The sequence below is a fragment of the Ovis canadensis genome, chromosome 2, assembly GCF_042477335.2.
Source record: "Ovis canadensis isolate MfBH-ARS-UI-01 breed Bighorn chromosome 2, ARS-UI_OviCan_v2, whole genome shotgun sequence".
Lineage (NCBI taxonomy): Eukaryota > Metazoa > Chordata > Mammalia > Artiodactyla > Bovidae > Ovis > Ovis canadensis.
The window spans coordinates 140,620,998-140,638,028 of NC_091246.1; the positions used below are offsets into that span (position 1 = coordinate 140,620,998).

A 17,031-nucleotide genomic window follows, 5' to 3' on the forward strand; every position below is an offset into this window, starting at 1 on the left:
ACTATAACAAGTACAGGCCAGTGTCATGGAGTCAGGAAAGTCAAAAAGTTTAAGAAATAACAAGTTGTAGATAACAAAAATTCAAAAGGAAATTCATTTAAATCCTGCTACACAAATACTAGTTTAGCAAGCTTCTGGTGCTTCAAGCCCTACTTCTAGAACCATTTCCTTGAGAGCTATATAACCTGCCTTACAAGTGGTTTAAGAAAACAAAATTAAAACCACCACCACCACTAAAACCAGCCCCAGGTGGCAAGATGCCTTTATAAAAACCTTGTCCGAGAAGGAACTGAATCAAGAACAATTTCCTAAGGATTGCTTTCTGAGACGCGTGTGTGCTCCCGATTAGAGAACATTGGGCCACTGGGACAGTGAGACTGTTTCTTCAGCATACTTGATATGAAGAGATGTCACAAGGCTTTCAGAAGGCCACGTTCACCACTGCTTTGTGAAGGCAAAGCAGGGAATTGGTTCTATAACATCTCAGTACACAGCGCTGTTTGCCAAGAGCCCTTCTTTGTTCCCGTGATTTATACACCAGTGGAATTTAAACACCTTTTATCATGAATAACGGCAGGTACAAAACCGGGACTTCTCCACTCTTCTAGTCCAGTTTATTAACCTTACCAAGTTAAGTGAAACTGGATTATCCTGAGATTGCCTCCAAAAATAACTTCACAGTTCTATAGATATTTTGTGACTATATAACTTTTAAAATATGAGTCAGTGCTATCTGTTTCACTCATTTGCCTCAGATTAAAAGCAAGATTGCATACTTTATCCAGTTTTAATCACTCAGAGGAACATAGGAAAAAACAAAGACATCAGACACTATCTGGATGTTAATCTTGGGCTCAGCTTCAGGAACTCCAGGAAATGCTTTCAGTTTGCAGGCTCTGAACATCATTAACAACCCAGAAGCAACTGTGTCTGCATTCCTGACACTTCCATAAAAAAAAATAGACAGGATTATGGCCTTTTTTTTTCCCCCCAAAAATCAACACAAAGTTTTGTATTTGAGCTCACTTGGCAGCAACCAGAGCCACAAGTAAATACCTGCTTGGAACGAACCCTGGGTTATCCACTGTTGCCTTATATGGATATTTTGGCCAGCAGTAGTATTTTAAATTTTAATATACCATATTTCATTGATTCTACTGCATGTTTTTGTTTTTTTCATTTTAACATCTCTGAAATTGAGATGAAGCTTATAATCAGTGGCATGCCATAAGTTAATTGGTGATTTCTCTACATGGAATGTATGTATCTTATATTCAGGGTAAGTCTTATGTTCAGTGGCATCTTAAGTTTGAAGTTTGTATATATATTTGCATCAGTCTTAAAAATCACTTACCAATAAACAAGTAAGACCTAATTAAACTTAAAACCTTTTGCATAGCAAAGGAAACCATAAACAAAGTGAAGACAACATACATAAGAGGAGAAAATATCTGCGAATGAAGTGACCAACAAAGAATTTCCAAAATATACCAACAGCTCATACAGCTCTATCAAAAATAAATAATCCAATCAAGAACTAGGCAGAGGACCTAAATAGACCTTTCTGCAAAGAAGAAATACAGATAGCCAAAACGCATATGAAAAGATGCTCAACATTGCTGATTATTAGAGAAATGCAAATAAAAGCTACAGTGAGGTACCACCTCATCCGGGTCACTCACTGGCATCCTTAAAATGTCTATAAACAATAAATGCTGGAGAGGGGTTAGAGAAAAGGCGACCTTCCTATACTGTTGACGGGAATGTAAATTGGTGCAGCCACTATAAAGAATAGTATGGAGGTTCCTTAAAAATCTAAAAATAGAGCTACCATGTGACCCACCAATCCCACTCCTGGGCATATATCTGGAGAAAACCGTAATTCAAAAAGATAGAAGAATCCCAAAGTTCACTGTAGTAGTATATATACAATATCCAAGACATGGAAGCAAGTTAAATATCCATTGACCGAGGAATGGATAAAGAAGATGGTACGTGTTTATAGTGGGATACTACTCAGTCATAAAGAATGAAATAATGCCACTTGTACCAACATGGATGAACCTAGAGATTATCATATGATACCATTTATATGTGGAATCTAAAAAAAAGACACAAATGAATTTATTTCCAAAACAGAAACTCACAGACACAGAAAACAAATTTATGGTTACCAAAGGGGAGAGGGGGCCAGGGGAGAGAGAAATTTAGGAGGCTGGGATTAACATGTACACACCACTATATATAAAATAGATAACCAAGAAAAAGCAAAAACGAAGCAAAAAAAAAAAAATCATTTGGTTTCTAAGATCGAGTCAGTACATAAACAGAACAGCAGTAAAAGTGACAATATTAGCTGTAATTTCATTGTTTGCAAATCAGATTGTCACACTATGGTTTTGACTCTAGTATTACTATTGTCTACTGGAGGAAATCATATATATAAGAAATTATCTCAATTAAATGTCATTGATGCAGATCAGTAACTTCCTTGTTCCCTCTCCCTTTTCTTCTAACCTGTTTCTTGAGCACATTTTCAGCCAATATTTGCTCAGAAGTCTTAAAGTGTTAATATTCAAGATATGTTTTCCTTTATTCTTTAATGTTCAGGATTTGGATGTATTGTTTTTTCTGTTCTACCAGTGTTTTTTCATCTGGTTTAAGCTAGAATGGCTTCTCTTTCCTATGCATAAAGTCTATAGGTATCTTAGTGTTTGAATTCTTTGGGGGTTCCTTCCTTAGGGATAAAAGAATCTACTGCAGTAAAATTTTTATGAGCTGGGAAGATCAGTGAGTAATTACGGTGCTCAAACAGGGTTTCTGATTAACTGTAACTTCTCTAGTTTCTAAAATATATTTTCTTTGCTAACATAGTAAGTATCAAAATGGTTTTGAACCATTGGTCCTTTTTGATTATTCTGTTGTGACCAGTCGCTAAATACCACCTTCAACACCCATGGCCCCAACTGTGATCACAGAGAACAGAAGGTGAATCAGCCGACAGAATCCTCACAGGATCCAGACAGACTTTACATCACTCCTCATCCTCCTCCTCCTCCGTGCTATAGCGTGCTTGTCTAACACCAGTGCTTGTATAACATGTAGATGAAACTGCTTACAGCTGGAGGGAACCAGTTGGAAAGTTCCACTGTAAAAACTGTTTTCAAAAGTAAGTCACAGGATATTGGCTTGATTTATCACCATTTTTAAAACAAAGAGAAAATCAAGCTCTGAAAGAAATTTTAAATGCTTAGTTCCACTCAACCAAGGTTTTTGTAAATGTAACCATATTGTGCGTCTTCATACTAACTGTGACTTATGTATGAGTGCTTTGATGGGAAATAATCTCATGTATGGGTTTCCCCTGGCCACTTTGTCACTACTCTTTTTCAGGTCCATACATTCAGAGGGCCACACTGGTGTGAATACTGTGCCAACTTCATGTGGGGGCTCATTGCTCAGGGAGTGAAATGTGCAGGTAAGAGCTCTTCCCTTTTCTCTTTATTGAGGAACACATGAAGTTATAAGGAATAACTTACGAGGATACTGGCTGTTAGGCACATAAAATGGGCTGAATCCCTATTTGCTCTTAACATACAATAGGCCATTGACATCTCAGGCATCCCCTTTGGATATTGATATTTTATCTGCCTTTAACCTTCCTGTACTTAATGAGAAGCAGTCTGGTCCATTAAAAAGAGGGAAGTCATCTTGTTCAGAAAGTCTGATAAAAGGAGGTAAAAGTAAGGCAGTTAAATTTGCCTTGCCTTTGATGTTGCAGGAACTAAATTTGTGAAAATGAATTTTTTTAAAAGCAATGTACAGGGACCTATGATTGTTGCCTTAGAAACTGAATTTTAAAAAGCTTGTTAAGCTGAATTGTCCTTACTAAGTCCTTACTAAATTTTGTGAAATCAAATTGAAGCTTTAAAAACCTGTGAATTTATCTTCAAAGATGATTATCATATTTTGAAAAACCACTTAGTCACTGATACTTTGTTTTTGACATTTTGAAATCTTGAATTTGCCAAATCCTTTTTATAACATATGACCATAGTATTTTAGGTTTAAATTTAGAAACTTGTAAGATTTCCACATAAATAATCAACTCAGGGATTTATTGAAATGCTTTATGGAATAAGTGTTACTGAAATGATGTGAAATTCATTTGTATAGAACAACTATACTGAGTACTGGCCATTTACTCAACTGCTCCAAATTTTGGCATAGACTTAAGAATAATTATTTGTTTCAAGTGTGTGATGTTAGGTCATAGAAGTTTCTGCTACTTAAATTTTAAAGCTAAAAAATATGTTCTTACGTGTTTTTTTGCATGAAGCTTAACTCTAAATATGTATATGAAGAGTAAAGTATTTTGAAATGGTAACTGAAGTAATTGTCAAATTTAGCACTGTAAAAATCCACATTTCTTTTTTTGGCATGATTCTTAATGGAATACTTTTGTTGTCCATTATGTGCAGAAACTTCTAGAGTCTGATTTTTTTTATTTCTCAATTGCGTTTTCTTTGAATAGCAAGATAAGTATTCATTGCATGTGAGCATTCCAAGTTACCCGCTCCCCCCACCCCGCCCCGGCCCCCCGCCACCTTCAGTTATGACTTGCTTAGCATCACTAAGCATGATAAGGTTCCAGGCATATGTCACTAGCCAGATCCATTCATGGACTTCCCTGCCACATGTAGCGGTAAGAATTCCCCATGCCTTGACTTTGAACTGTGCAAAGGTGTCCTTCAAGGAGAGCCTCAGCTCAGAGCCAGTCTAATTCCTCCATCATCCTAGAGGACTGACAGCCCCATTTGCAGATTTCTGCCCAGAGAATAAATGAGAACATTCTCTTTCTGGCTGGTGGTTGCCCAGAGTCATTATGAGGAAGCATCACTGGGAAGACTATGGTTGACCTTGAACTGGAGGGGACCGCAGTGGAACATAGTGGTGTAGTTACGATCAACCACGTTGTCATGGTGTTTCAAAGGCAAATGACATACACTTTCCAAAGCACAGGTCACCTGTTCAAAGAATGATGGTCTCGATAAGCCTGGTTTGCCTTTATGACATAACCTTGACTAGCTGAGACTGCAGTGGTTTTTAAACACTTTATGACTGTCACTAACTCAGAAGCTTTTCTTTTACTAGAGTGATGATGTGTATCATGTATGTTTTGAAAGAGTGAAGGCCATCTACATGAGACTTCTGAGTTAGCTATTGGCAGAAAACTAGCACCACGCATATGAATAATTTTTGGCAGTATGCTACAGTCCAAAATCATATTTGAAAGAAATGTTTTGGAATGTTTATGATAGTAATAATGTGAAGGAAAAGAAATAAAATGATTCATCCCATCCCATAGGCACTGACTTAAATAGCCTTTTCTTTTTATTGTGAGTAAAGGTCAAGAATGTAAAGAAAAGCTTATTGGTTTTATGTTATATCTTGCCTTCAAAAGCATTATATTCTATGTGATTGGAACTGTATTACTGAGCTGTATAAAACAGGTCAACCCAGTTTTTAAATGTGGAAGGTTGGGATTTGAATTATTCTATGACTAATTACATTTAGATTGACAGTGAGATTCTTTCATCTAAAATGGCTCATCCTCATTTTTGAGCCATCTACTTTATTTAAAACAAAATGCAAAGAATTAATAATTTAAAGAGAGGGAGAACTATTGTAGGGTGAACATTGGCTGCCCGAAAATGTCTGCTTCCTAATCACCAGAACCTGTGCCCACGGCATAGGTCTTGCCTTTCAAGGCAAGAGACTCCGTGACCAAGTTAAGGAATTTGAGATGGAGATGGGGAGAGTCCTGTGGATTGTCAGAATGGGCCCAATGCAGTCATAATTGCAACAGTCCCTAGAAGAGCGATGCAGTAGAGGCTGATTCAGAGAAAAGATACAAGCACAGAAGCAGAGGTCAGGAAAGAGCAAAGATGCTCTCCAGCTGGCTTTGAAGGGGGCCACGAGCCAATGAATGCAGGTGGCCTCTGGAAGCTGGAAAAGGCAAGAAAAGAAACAGATTCTTCCCTGGAGCCTCCAAAAGGAACACAGGCTAGCTGAGGCCTTGATTTCAGTCCAGTGAAACTGATTCTGTGCTTCCGACTTCTAGAACTTAGATGATACACCTGTATTGTTTTAAACCACTGAGTTTATGGTAATTTGTTACAGCAGCAATAGTAAACTAGTACACTAGCCACTAAACATTAAAGCTGATGCTTCCAAAGAAAAATGGCTTGCTTACAAGTTGTCAGAAAAGAGATGTATTTATCTGCTTTTGACAGCTTGCTTTCTTCTGGTTTCTTTTTTTCCAAAATCCACCAAGGCAGAAGAGAGCTTGTCAGGAACTTTTAAAGAATGTTTGGCAAAAGCAACAATTTTGTATCCCACCACCCTTGTCTTTCTTTTTAAACATTATATAAAGTGTTGGGTGGTGTTCCAGTCACCAGGCTGGCAGCCAGTAGCAAGCAAGCTGTCCCTTCAGGACCGAATACTCTAGGCTTGCTCAGCAGTCCACACAGACAAGGACAACCGAGGGAACAGCAAGGGTAGGCATGGGCCTGCAGTCCCTGCAGACATGCTCTCCAAAGCCCCACAGTCGGCGTTGAACATCTCCGCAGCCACAGTCTCCCTTACTCTCGCCTTCTTTAAAGTGAGTAAAACGACACTGCAAGGGACCAGCTTGGGAGCACTGCTCCTCCTACTAAAACAGTTATGAGGAAAGTAAGTAGCATTCAAAAGTTAAGGGCAAAGGATCATTGTCGTTCAGATAGAATAATATTACAAGACCATTTTTCCTTTATGAAATGTAAGCTTATAGGTTAAAGTAATCTATTATTATTACATAATCACTGAGATAATCAAACATCCCTCTCATTAAAAAGACCATTATTCTACCAGCATCCCTGAATTGTTTTCATTTAGCCTGCCCAGAATATTCTAAGTTAAGCCGGATGATAATTGTAAATCAGACACATCAGCTTAGTGTTTGTTATTTAGGAAAGTGACTTCATTTTTCCAGTGTATCATTGTCATTGCTGCCAGCCCTCAAAAGGAAATAGCAGCAGTTTTTTCCTAATAATAAAATGTATTTATTGCTTTGTGTATAAAGCACTTAACTCTTAGCTTGGAGAAAGAGAAGTAATGTCTTTTAATTACTGCTTTGATTGTATCTAAAAAGTTACATTTGTCCTTGTAATCCAATGAGAAATTGATCAGACTTGCCTAAGACTTTCATGTAGCTCCTTTTATACATGAAAGCAATATTTTCATAAATATCCCCCAAAACAAAATATTCTTAATTTTGCTTGTGAAAATAAGGCCTTCTCATGCTTGTTAAAAATGGGCTAGTCCCACTGTTCTGGGGTGGTGGTGGGGTCAACTAAGAGGCATGTTTAAAAACTTTTATTTGCAGTTATTTAAAATGGGGACACTCATAGAAAAGAATGAATAATTACCTTTCTTTTCAAAACACACATTAATATTACCCCTTAATCCTGTCAGTAGAATATAAATATCAGCTATTTATCTCAAAAAAATAGGTTTCTGTGCTTTTTAGATATAAAACACATTTTTTTGATAGAGAACTCAAGCCCAGAAAATCTGACAGTAACTTCAAGTTAGTAGTCTAACAGAAATACTTTATAAGGATAGAATATGTTTTGAATTTCTCATTCCTCCTTTCTTGTGTTTATCCTATGCTTATTAACTTGAAGAATTGGGAGGGGACAATGTGGTTTAATTGTAACATAAAAATAACCTGCCAAGCCAAGAGATGCAACAAATGAAATAATCTTTTATGGATTTTTTTTTCATTTATAGTGTAGAGCTTCCCTGGGAGAAATGGAACTATATAGGAGTTATATGACTTTAATAAATAAGTATGAAAACCAAATAAAGTCTTAATGGCAAACTGAAATATTGATATACTGTTAGTCCCTGAAGCAGCAATTTTCAGAGCACGCTCAGAGCTGGTATATTGCACTGTGAACTTAAGGGTATAAAGATGCTTTATTTTAATGACTTTGCCCTATCCTTTGGTCCTCTGAAGGACTTCATATCCAATCCTGCCAAAAATTTGGCCTTTGAAATTTCTAAAGTTGAGCATAATATATTGTCCCATAGTTTAATCTTATTCAGATAGAAGAAAGAGTATCAGTTTAGGAAGCATTCCCATCCTCATTAAATACCTAAATCGGATCATAGTCATCACTTTATCCAGTTTTCAATGAAATACAAATAAATTAGGCATTTGCTGATGTTTAAAATGAGAGATAAAAGGAAAAAAAGTTAATATCAGACCATTAGTGCCATTCAGATATTTTGATATTCTGTGGATACATTCAGATTTTACTGTTTCCTTTCTACTGGATTTCCATTTAGAGTTTATAGTTAGGAAAGAAAGTGACAAAATAAGATATAATAGGTAGGTTTTATCACTGCTTTTTAAACGTCCTTGCCAAATCACGTATTGATACCTATATAACAGTAAAATACAGCCGTGTCTTTTAAACTTAAATATGTACAACAAATAATAGAAACAACACACATTATTGAATAAAAGGTTGAAAATAGCAAATGCATCTTCAGCCCTGAAAGTAATAACTCAGCATACAAGGTGTACTGCTAGTGAAAAGTGATATATATCACTGAGTGGGAAGAGCACAGACTAGGAATTAAGAAGCCAAGGTTGAAATCTCCTTTCTACCACTTTCTGGCGGAGTAACTTCTGAACAAATCCTTTAGCCTCTCTGAGCTTCACTGTCTTTGTGAAATGAAGACAGTGGGATAGGTTATTACAGCCCTTTCCAGCTGGTTCTGTGACTTCTGTGCACACACTTAAAGCATTAAAGTAACTTAAAGTACCTCAGCATTATTTTTAGATAATGAAGCTCTGCCGACTTTTATACTTCTAAAATACTGTGTAAGAGTTTTTCCAGTGCTAGACGAGATGAATAAATAGGCTTTGTTTTATGCCTCACAATGATGATAACAAAAGACCCTGACAGAATATGTATGTCAGCTATCAGAAGACTGTGAAAGTTCAGTATAAGAAGGAAGGCTGGGACTTCCCTGGTTGTCCAGTGGTTAAGCCTTCTTGCCTTCCAACGCGGGGGGTGCAGCTTTGATCCCTGGTCAGGGAGCTAAGTTACCATGTGCCTCAGGGTCAAAAGACCAAAACATAAAAAACAGAAGCAAGATTGTAACAAATGAAAGTCTTTTAAAAATGGTCCACATTAAAAAAAAAAAAGGCAGTTGATTAGGGACCTCAGGACTCAAAGAACTCAGAAGTCAGTTGCCTTGGTGGTATTTTGGATTTTTTTTTAAACTCCCGTGTATCCCAGCCTGAGCACTAGAGACACCCACAAGTCATAAATGCCAGCAGACACAAAAAATAATACCAAGAACCGGCCCTTCCTAGGCAAAGTCCTGGGAAAAGGGCAGCTGAGCCAGATAGAAACCTTTTAGTGCATCGGTCTCCAGGTGGACACCATGGCAAGCCCACATTGCCCCCCCCCACCCCCGTGGATGCTGCAGCAGAAGCCTGTGGGTAGGTACCTGTTTTCCACCCCACTCTGCAGTAACAGGGTTGTACTCCTCTCCTGTGAATCTTCACCAACCATCCTGCAGGAAGAAAGTGGTACCCTTCCTTGGCTGAGCCTCTGGGTGGAACCCTGACTTTCATCCTCACCCTCTAGTAGAAGTAGCACCCATTCAGCCTAAATCTATGGGCAGAGCCCTGTCTCCACCCCAGACGTGCAGTAATGAGGCAGCTGAGCCCACGATCAGAACTCTGTCTTTAATACCCACCCTGCAGTTCATGGCAGCACAGTAACCTCCCTAGCCAGGTGTGGAAGCAAACCAAGACTTCTTCTCCACCCTGCCATAATGACTAGGACCTCTTTCCTGCCCAGAATGTGGGGTAGAGTCCTGCCATTTGAATAACATACAAGTTTGGTGGGCGAAATAGCACTGCAAAAGCATTACAAAGGCTTTGTAAACTAGGTTGACATTTGAAACACAGCCTATATAGTGTGCCAGGATGTGCATTCTAAATCTAAACAGGTTAACTACCTGCTAAAATTGAAGATTTCAGTAGGGACCACACAGTCTTATAACACTCAAAATATCCAGGATGAAGTTCAAAATTATACTTCATTACCAGCAACCAGGAAAATTTCAACTCAGATGAAAGAACACAATCATAGATAGATGTTGGAATTATCTGATAAGGAAAACAGCATTCATAAAAATGTTACAAGAAGCAATTAGAAAGACTCTTGAAACAAATGAAAAATAGGAAATATCAGAAAGAAATAAAGATATAAGAAAGAATTAAGTGGACGTTTTAGAACTGAGAACTTTATGAACAAAATACCCACAGGATGGGCTTAGTAGTATTGATAGATTGGATATGTCAGAGGCAGGAATCCATGAACCTGAAAAATAGATCAGTAGAAATTATCCAACTCAAATGAGAGGGGAAAATAGATTTTAAAAAGTGAATTGAGCCTCAAAGACCTGTAGGACAGTAACAAAAGATTTTACATTTGTTGGAATCCCAGGAGAGGATAATAAGTGGGAGGGATAAAGATATTTGAGAAATCAGTGGCTGCAACTCCCCAAATTTGGTAAAGCAGTGAGAGAAAAATGATGTAGCTGCTTGGAGGTACTTTCTGTAAATGAAATGTACTAAGAACTGTGTGGATGAGGAAGCAGCTATGACCCCAACATCCAAGTCCTTTTCAGGACCTGACATTCACATCTGACAAACAGAATTGGCCTAGAGGTCAGCCTGGCTCCTGACCCTAAGCTGATCATGATCGTGCCATTCAAGGAACCCTGGGGCACTACCTAGGAAAGGCCCCTCAGAGTTATTTCCTTCTGCTGAATAACAACAGAAATGTGCAGCCTCACAGTAACATAATACTAGAACCTAAGAGTAGATCCAATATTAATGGATAAATACTATTATTATTCCCATTCTATATAAGTCACAGAAAATTGTAAGTAACTCACTCCAAAGCACGCAATTTAGATCTAGCTCTAAATTATAGAAGCTGTCCCAAAACATTAAAATGTTCAGGGGAAGTGAGGTCTTTTAAGTGGACATTTTACCACCGATTTGCCTTATGATTGAATCAGAAATCTTATTTATATCTAATACAGAATAAAGAGAAATTTAGGGTTTGGGTCCTGGACTCATTTGGACATTATTTGACTATGTAGAGCAGTGTTGGGTCATTTCTTCAGATGGCACAGTAGAGCTCCTATCCCTGGCAGCCTTTGCGTACTCGAAGAAGCAGCTGCTGTTCTTTAGTGATGGTGACGTTGGGACACTATCAGCACTGCCATGCCATCTCCAGTGCTGTTCACTTCCAGACACACACCTGCAAAGACCCAACTTCCCTCTACACCAAACATGTCGTTTCACTTCAGAGATGCTCAGAACATAGGACTTCCTCCCTAAGAGTCACCACAAGCCTTAAGTTCTTTTGTCAGATAGGCGATGTCTACATATTTGATGAAGTAGCAATTTCATCTTTAAGCCATGGCTGATTTTCCTTGTCTCTGTTGACTGTTACTGTCGTATGTAACTCGATTGCAACTTTACCGAAGGTCACGATGATGGTCATCGTCGGTACTTGTCCAATACTCTACAATATGCAGATCACCTGGACTACACTGGCTCCTTAATTCTCATAACAGTTCTGTGAGGTGAATGTTATGCTCCCCTTTCTGCCCAAACAGTAAGCAAAACTGAAGCTTACCCAAGGATCACAGACAGTGGTAATGGCATTGTATGGTTTTCCAATCCATTGTGTGCTAAGTCGCCTCAGTCGTGTCCGACTCTTTACGACCCCATGGATTGCAGCCTGCCAGGCTCCTCAGTTCTTGGGATTCTCCAGGCAACAGTACTGAAGTGGGTTGCCATGCCCTCCTTCAGGAGATCTTACTCACCCAGAGATCAAACCTGTGTCTCTTGAATCTCCTGAATTGGCAGGAGGGTTCTTTACCACTACTGCCACCGGGGAAGCCCCTAATCCATTAAGACCTGGCTATAAACTGTGTGTACCCCACTCGAATTTGATTTATAAGAGGTCAGGGTCAAGTTTTCATGAGCTTAAAAACAAACAGGTAACATTTACCCAAAACCAGAAAGACAAAATTTAGTTAAATTATTCAGGGTCCATGTCTCCTAAGTCTAATGCCATTGTGCTCTTCTTGAAAATAAAATGTCTCAAAATGTTAACTAGAAAATATCTGGACTCTGGCATTTTAGAATGTATAACCCAATAAAATGACAAAGCACAGGAACAACTTCAGTAGAGGCAGTATGGTATAGGTGTTAAAGTCGTGGACATTACAGTCTTTGTAGGCTTGAGTCTTGGCTCCACAGCGTACTAAATGCTGTAGGTAAGTTACTTAACACCTGTGTGCTTGGTTTCATCACATTTATAAACGAGAAGAATAATAAAACCTGTTTTATAGAAATTTGTGAGCTTAAACAGTGTAAAGCACTTGAAATAGTGTGCTTGGCATTAGTAAGCTGTTGACGATAGCAGTAACAAATAATAACTATAGCTACTTTTAGCTATCTAGATGTATTCTATATCATTATCATATGCATATATTTAAAGAGCTATGAGTATATATAAATATGATCAGCATCATTTTAAGAGGGCCCTTGGATACTCTTTACTTTTGGGGGTTCAATTCCACCTCAGATTTGTTAAAATGCAGTTATATCCCACATCGAATATAATTTTTATGTAACTTTAAAGAAACAGATAAATTTTTAATTGGCATAATATTACTTTTTGTAGACATTTAATTGAACACTTATTAACTTTGTTCTGGGTTGGTATTCTCTTGAGATCATACAGTAAGTAAATGATGGAACAAGAGCTGGAATTCTAGTCTTCTAACTTAAAATCAAAATTTTCCAAAAGAGAGAATGTGAGGAATGTTCCCCTCACTCTGCTGGCTGAAAGCTAGTCTTTAAACCTAATTCAGGTTGAAGTGTCTTGCCAAAATAAGCACTCCGGAACACTCAAAATTCTGAAAATAATAATGAATTTTTCCTTTTAAAATTCTTTAGATTGCGGTTTGAATGTTCATAAGCAGTGTTCCAAGATGGTCCCAAATGACTGTAAGCCAGACTTGAAACACGTCAAGAAGGTGTACAGCTGTGACCTGACGACACTCGTGAAAGCCCACATCACTAAGCGGCCCATGGTGGTGGACATGTGCATCAGGGAGATTGAGTCTCGAGGTGAGGCGCTTCCCGCAGGCTCAGAGCAGTCCTCACTCCCTGCACAGCCAGGCTTTCTCCTGCAAGTTTAGGGGGAATGGTTTCAGATAACAATCTGAACGTCTGAAAGCAGTTGGCAAGTAATTAACCAACGTGATTTCAAGGTACACTTAACCAGTTATAAGAAATAAGCTTAAAAATATATTTATGGATGATGCTTCCAGTCTGTAAAACTTGATATGTAGATGCCAGTTCTTTTTTCAGTTTTTATACTTTTCTTAGGTCCAAAAAGCAAAGAAATAAATGCTTTGTTTAAAATAGGCCAAACAACCAAAAACCAGAACTACGCCCTAATTAGTCTCTGCCACTTTGGAGATAATTGCTACAGGCCTATTGATATAGTTTATCTCAGTCTTCTCTTATGTAAAAGAATTTATGGTATAGTAGTGGTGATGAAATTATTTCCCTTAAGACTTAAGGCGTTTGATCTAGTTAGACAAAATGAGCCAGATTACAGATATTCAGGTGCCAGTAGGTCAGAATTACAGAACTGTGAGTAACACGATTTTATTTTAGGAGAAAAGTATGAAGAGGTTTCTAAACATACATATTTCTGAACATATATATTTCATCATTCTTCCTGACGCATTACTTCCCCAGCCTGAAGTATGAGAAGAACTTAAAATCTGAGGAAAGGACGTTGCCCCAAAGAGACTAATTAGTTTCCCTGCTCTATCTTTACAGGTCTTAATTCTGAAGGACTGTACCGAGTCTCAGGATTTAGTGACCTAATTGAAGATGTCAAGATGGCTTTTGACAGAGGTGTGTTTTCCAGCAGGTTCATTAACTTAGGACAATAATACTCTACCCAAAGAGACACAGTTTCTTATTTTATTCTTTCCACTGTTTTTCTAAATCACTAATTATTATTATGCCAAATAAAATGACTTAGCTTATAATTTTTATAATTTCTGTATTAGTTTTAAGTATTAAGCTATTAAATTTCAGGATGAGAAGTAAGTGTAAATATTAACTATATTACCAATATTTGAATCTCCAAGGCTGGTCCATGTTCACCAAAATATATACAAAGCAATTAAATTTACCAGAAACCATGAAAAAAAACAGTGGAGGTAGGTGGGAGAGGAAGGAATCTAAGTCATTACAGAGCTCAGACTTCCCAGGTCTGTGGTGGCCGACCTAACTCTGCCTGCTGTGCCTGCCTCCCCAGCATCTTGTCATCCAAGTTCAAGCTCATTAATTTTCATAAAAGAAATCTAGGGTTTTGACCACATGTGCTAATTGGCTTACTTCCTGAAAACTTTACTTCTGAGTTGATATGATCTATTTGGTAAAAAGGAGAAGCTTTGTGAATTTTCCTGTAAGTTGGCATGCATGCTTAGCACTTCCCAGCTAATTGACTGTTGGAACGGTATTAGATGGTCAAAGTAGTCTTCTCTCCAACATTGTTATGCTGAAATATTGTGTTAAATCTCCAGTATCACAAAACTGCCAAAATATGTGGATTTGAAAGACCAACCAGAAAAAAAAAATTCAAGCTCATGTGTTGGGGCAAGAATCTGAGAGGACCTAAAGACCTTCTGGCATCAGACCCCTCTGTGGGAGGAGGGGCCCAGCCAAAGAAAAGCTCAGTGCAGCTTATTTTCTTTTAACATTTAAATTAAGGTTTTGTTCCCATGGTTCTCCAATTTGTCTTTGTGTTGAGCACTGGAATAAATGGTACCTAAGAGCTGTAAGCTTGAATATAGGAAGTAAAAAGAACAGGAGTTGTGATCATGAAGAGACCCTTTTCTTTGCAAGTACACACTTGTGGTTCCATCACACTCCTCTCCCATCACAGACCTCTAACAGCCAACAGAGGAAGAAGACAAAATAAATGAGATATTATCATCAACACAGTAAGAGGAAATGTAGGTCAGTCCACATATTTGACAAGATTGAAGAAGACGAGGTGAAGAAATGGCATCAGGAACAACCCTGAATCTAAACAAGATTGAGTGTTAAGAGCCATTTCTTTTTCTCCAGAAGGTAGCAACTGATCAAGGCCATTCCCAGCCACTGGCAGTGGGAGATTTTGCCATATAACCCCTCCTTTGTTGCTCCTGGCCACAGTGTCCTCTGTTAACATCTCTCATTCATATAATACAGTCTGTTATCATTGTGAGCCAACATTGATGTCAATACATTATTACTGACTAAAGTCAGTACTTTACATAAAAGTAAGTAAAGTCGCTCAGTTGTGACTGACTCTTTGTGACCCCATGGACTGTAGCCCACCAGGCTCCTCTGTCCATGGGATTTTCCAGGCAAGAGTACTGGAGTGGGTTGCCATTCCCTTCTCCAGGGGATCTTCCCAACCCAGGAATCGAACCCTGGTCTCCAGCATTGCAGACAGATGCTTTCCTGTCTGGGCCACCAGGGAAGGCCTTTGTGTTGTACAGTTCTATGGTTTTGGGCAAATGCGTAATATCATGTATCCACCATTGCAGTGCCACACAGAACTTTCTCTACCGTAACAATCCTTGCACTCCACCTTGTTCTTCTTCCCCTTCCTCCCCTCAATGCCGCTGATCTTCTTACTGACTCCATAGCTTTGCCTTTTCCAGACTGTCAAATAGTTGGAATCATACAGCATGTAACTTTTCCAGACCAGCCTCTGTTACTTGGCAATGTGCATATAAAGTTCCTCCGTGTCTTTTCATGGCTTGAGAGCTCATTTATTTGTATCACTGAATAATACCGTTTTTGTCTGGGATACCACAGCTTATCAGTTCACTTATTGAAAGCTACCTTGGTTGCTTCCATGTTTTTGGCAATTGCAAATAGAGCTGCTAGAAACATTTGTGTGCAGGTCCTTGTGGACAGAAGTTTTCAGTTCCTTTGGGTAAATACCAAGGAGTATGATTGCTGGATTATGTGGTGTTTGTTTAGCTTTGCAAGCACCTGCCTGCTTTCTGAAGTGGCAGCTCCTCTTTGTATTTCTGCCGGCAACCAGCGAGAGTTCCCGGGGCTCTCCATCCTTGTCAGCATTTGGTGGTGTCGGTGTTCCAGGTTATAGCCATTCTAATAGCTCTGTAGGGAAGAGGCTGCTTTTGCAACCTTAGAAATCTATTATAAGCCAAGTGGAATAAAAGAATTTAGTATAAGATCTAGCTCAGAGTAGAAACTAATTAAATCTTTAGTAGATGAAAATTGAGCTGTTTTAACAGAGTACTAAGTGCAGGGGAGAGCAGAAGGGGTCACCCTGAAGGAAGGAAGCTTTCCTTAAGAGTGTTAAGGCCCAGCAAGTTTAAAATATTCCTGTGTTTTGTAATTTCTTCTCTTGTCACAACACTCTAGAATTTTGTTTTGCTTCTTTCCCTTCTCACTAATTCTCCTATCCCCAGGGCTCAGGCAAGATCGAACATTATGGGAACCCAGGGTGAATTGAAGGTGGCCTTTTGTGCTGGGTCTTTTATAAGTTGGGAGGACTTCAGTTGTTATTTTTCACATTCTCTATGTTTATTTTAAAAAGAAAGAAAAAGTTACCCCACAGTATTCCTCTAGGAATTCTCATGAAATTTTAAAATATTTCTGTTAACCTCAGTCATCTTCTACTATCCCCCTCCATCATAAATCGTGGAAGAATAAATAACTTTAGAATAAAAAATTCAGGTTGTCATCCACAGGAAAAAAAATACACGCGTATCAGCACAGTGAATTCGATGTTTAAAACTGAAGCATTATGAATCTTTCAAAACAGT

At 38.4% G+C, this 17,031-nt stretch overlaps 1 protein-coding gene and 1 long non-coding RNA gene across 10 annotated transcripts in view; one reads left to right on the plus strand and one right to left on the minus strand.

Moving 5' to 3' along the window:
* The window catches only part of CHN1 (chimerin 1), a 215,530-nt gene that overhangs the window by 188,003 nt on the left and 10,496 nt on the right, over positions 1–17,031 (plus strand). For all 8 annotated transcript variants that reach the window (XM_069577165.1, XM_069577166.1, XM_069577169.1 and 5 more), the window contains 3 exons: positions 3,394–3,478; positions 13,115–13,288; positions 14,012–14,089. In XM_069577165.1, coding sequence (XP_069433266.1) covers positions 3,394–3,478; positions 13,115–13,288; positions 14,012–14,089 — 337 coding nt within the window. The remainder of the gene's footprint in view (positions 1–3,393; positions 3,479–13,114; positions 13,289–14,011; positions 14,090–17,031) is intronic.
* LOC138433852 (uncharacterized) overlaps positions 1–17,031 on the minus strand; it is a 76,494-nt gene that overhangs the window by 23,335 nt on the left and 36,128 nt on the right. The window lies entirely within an intron of this gene.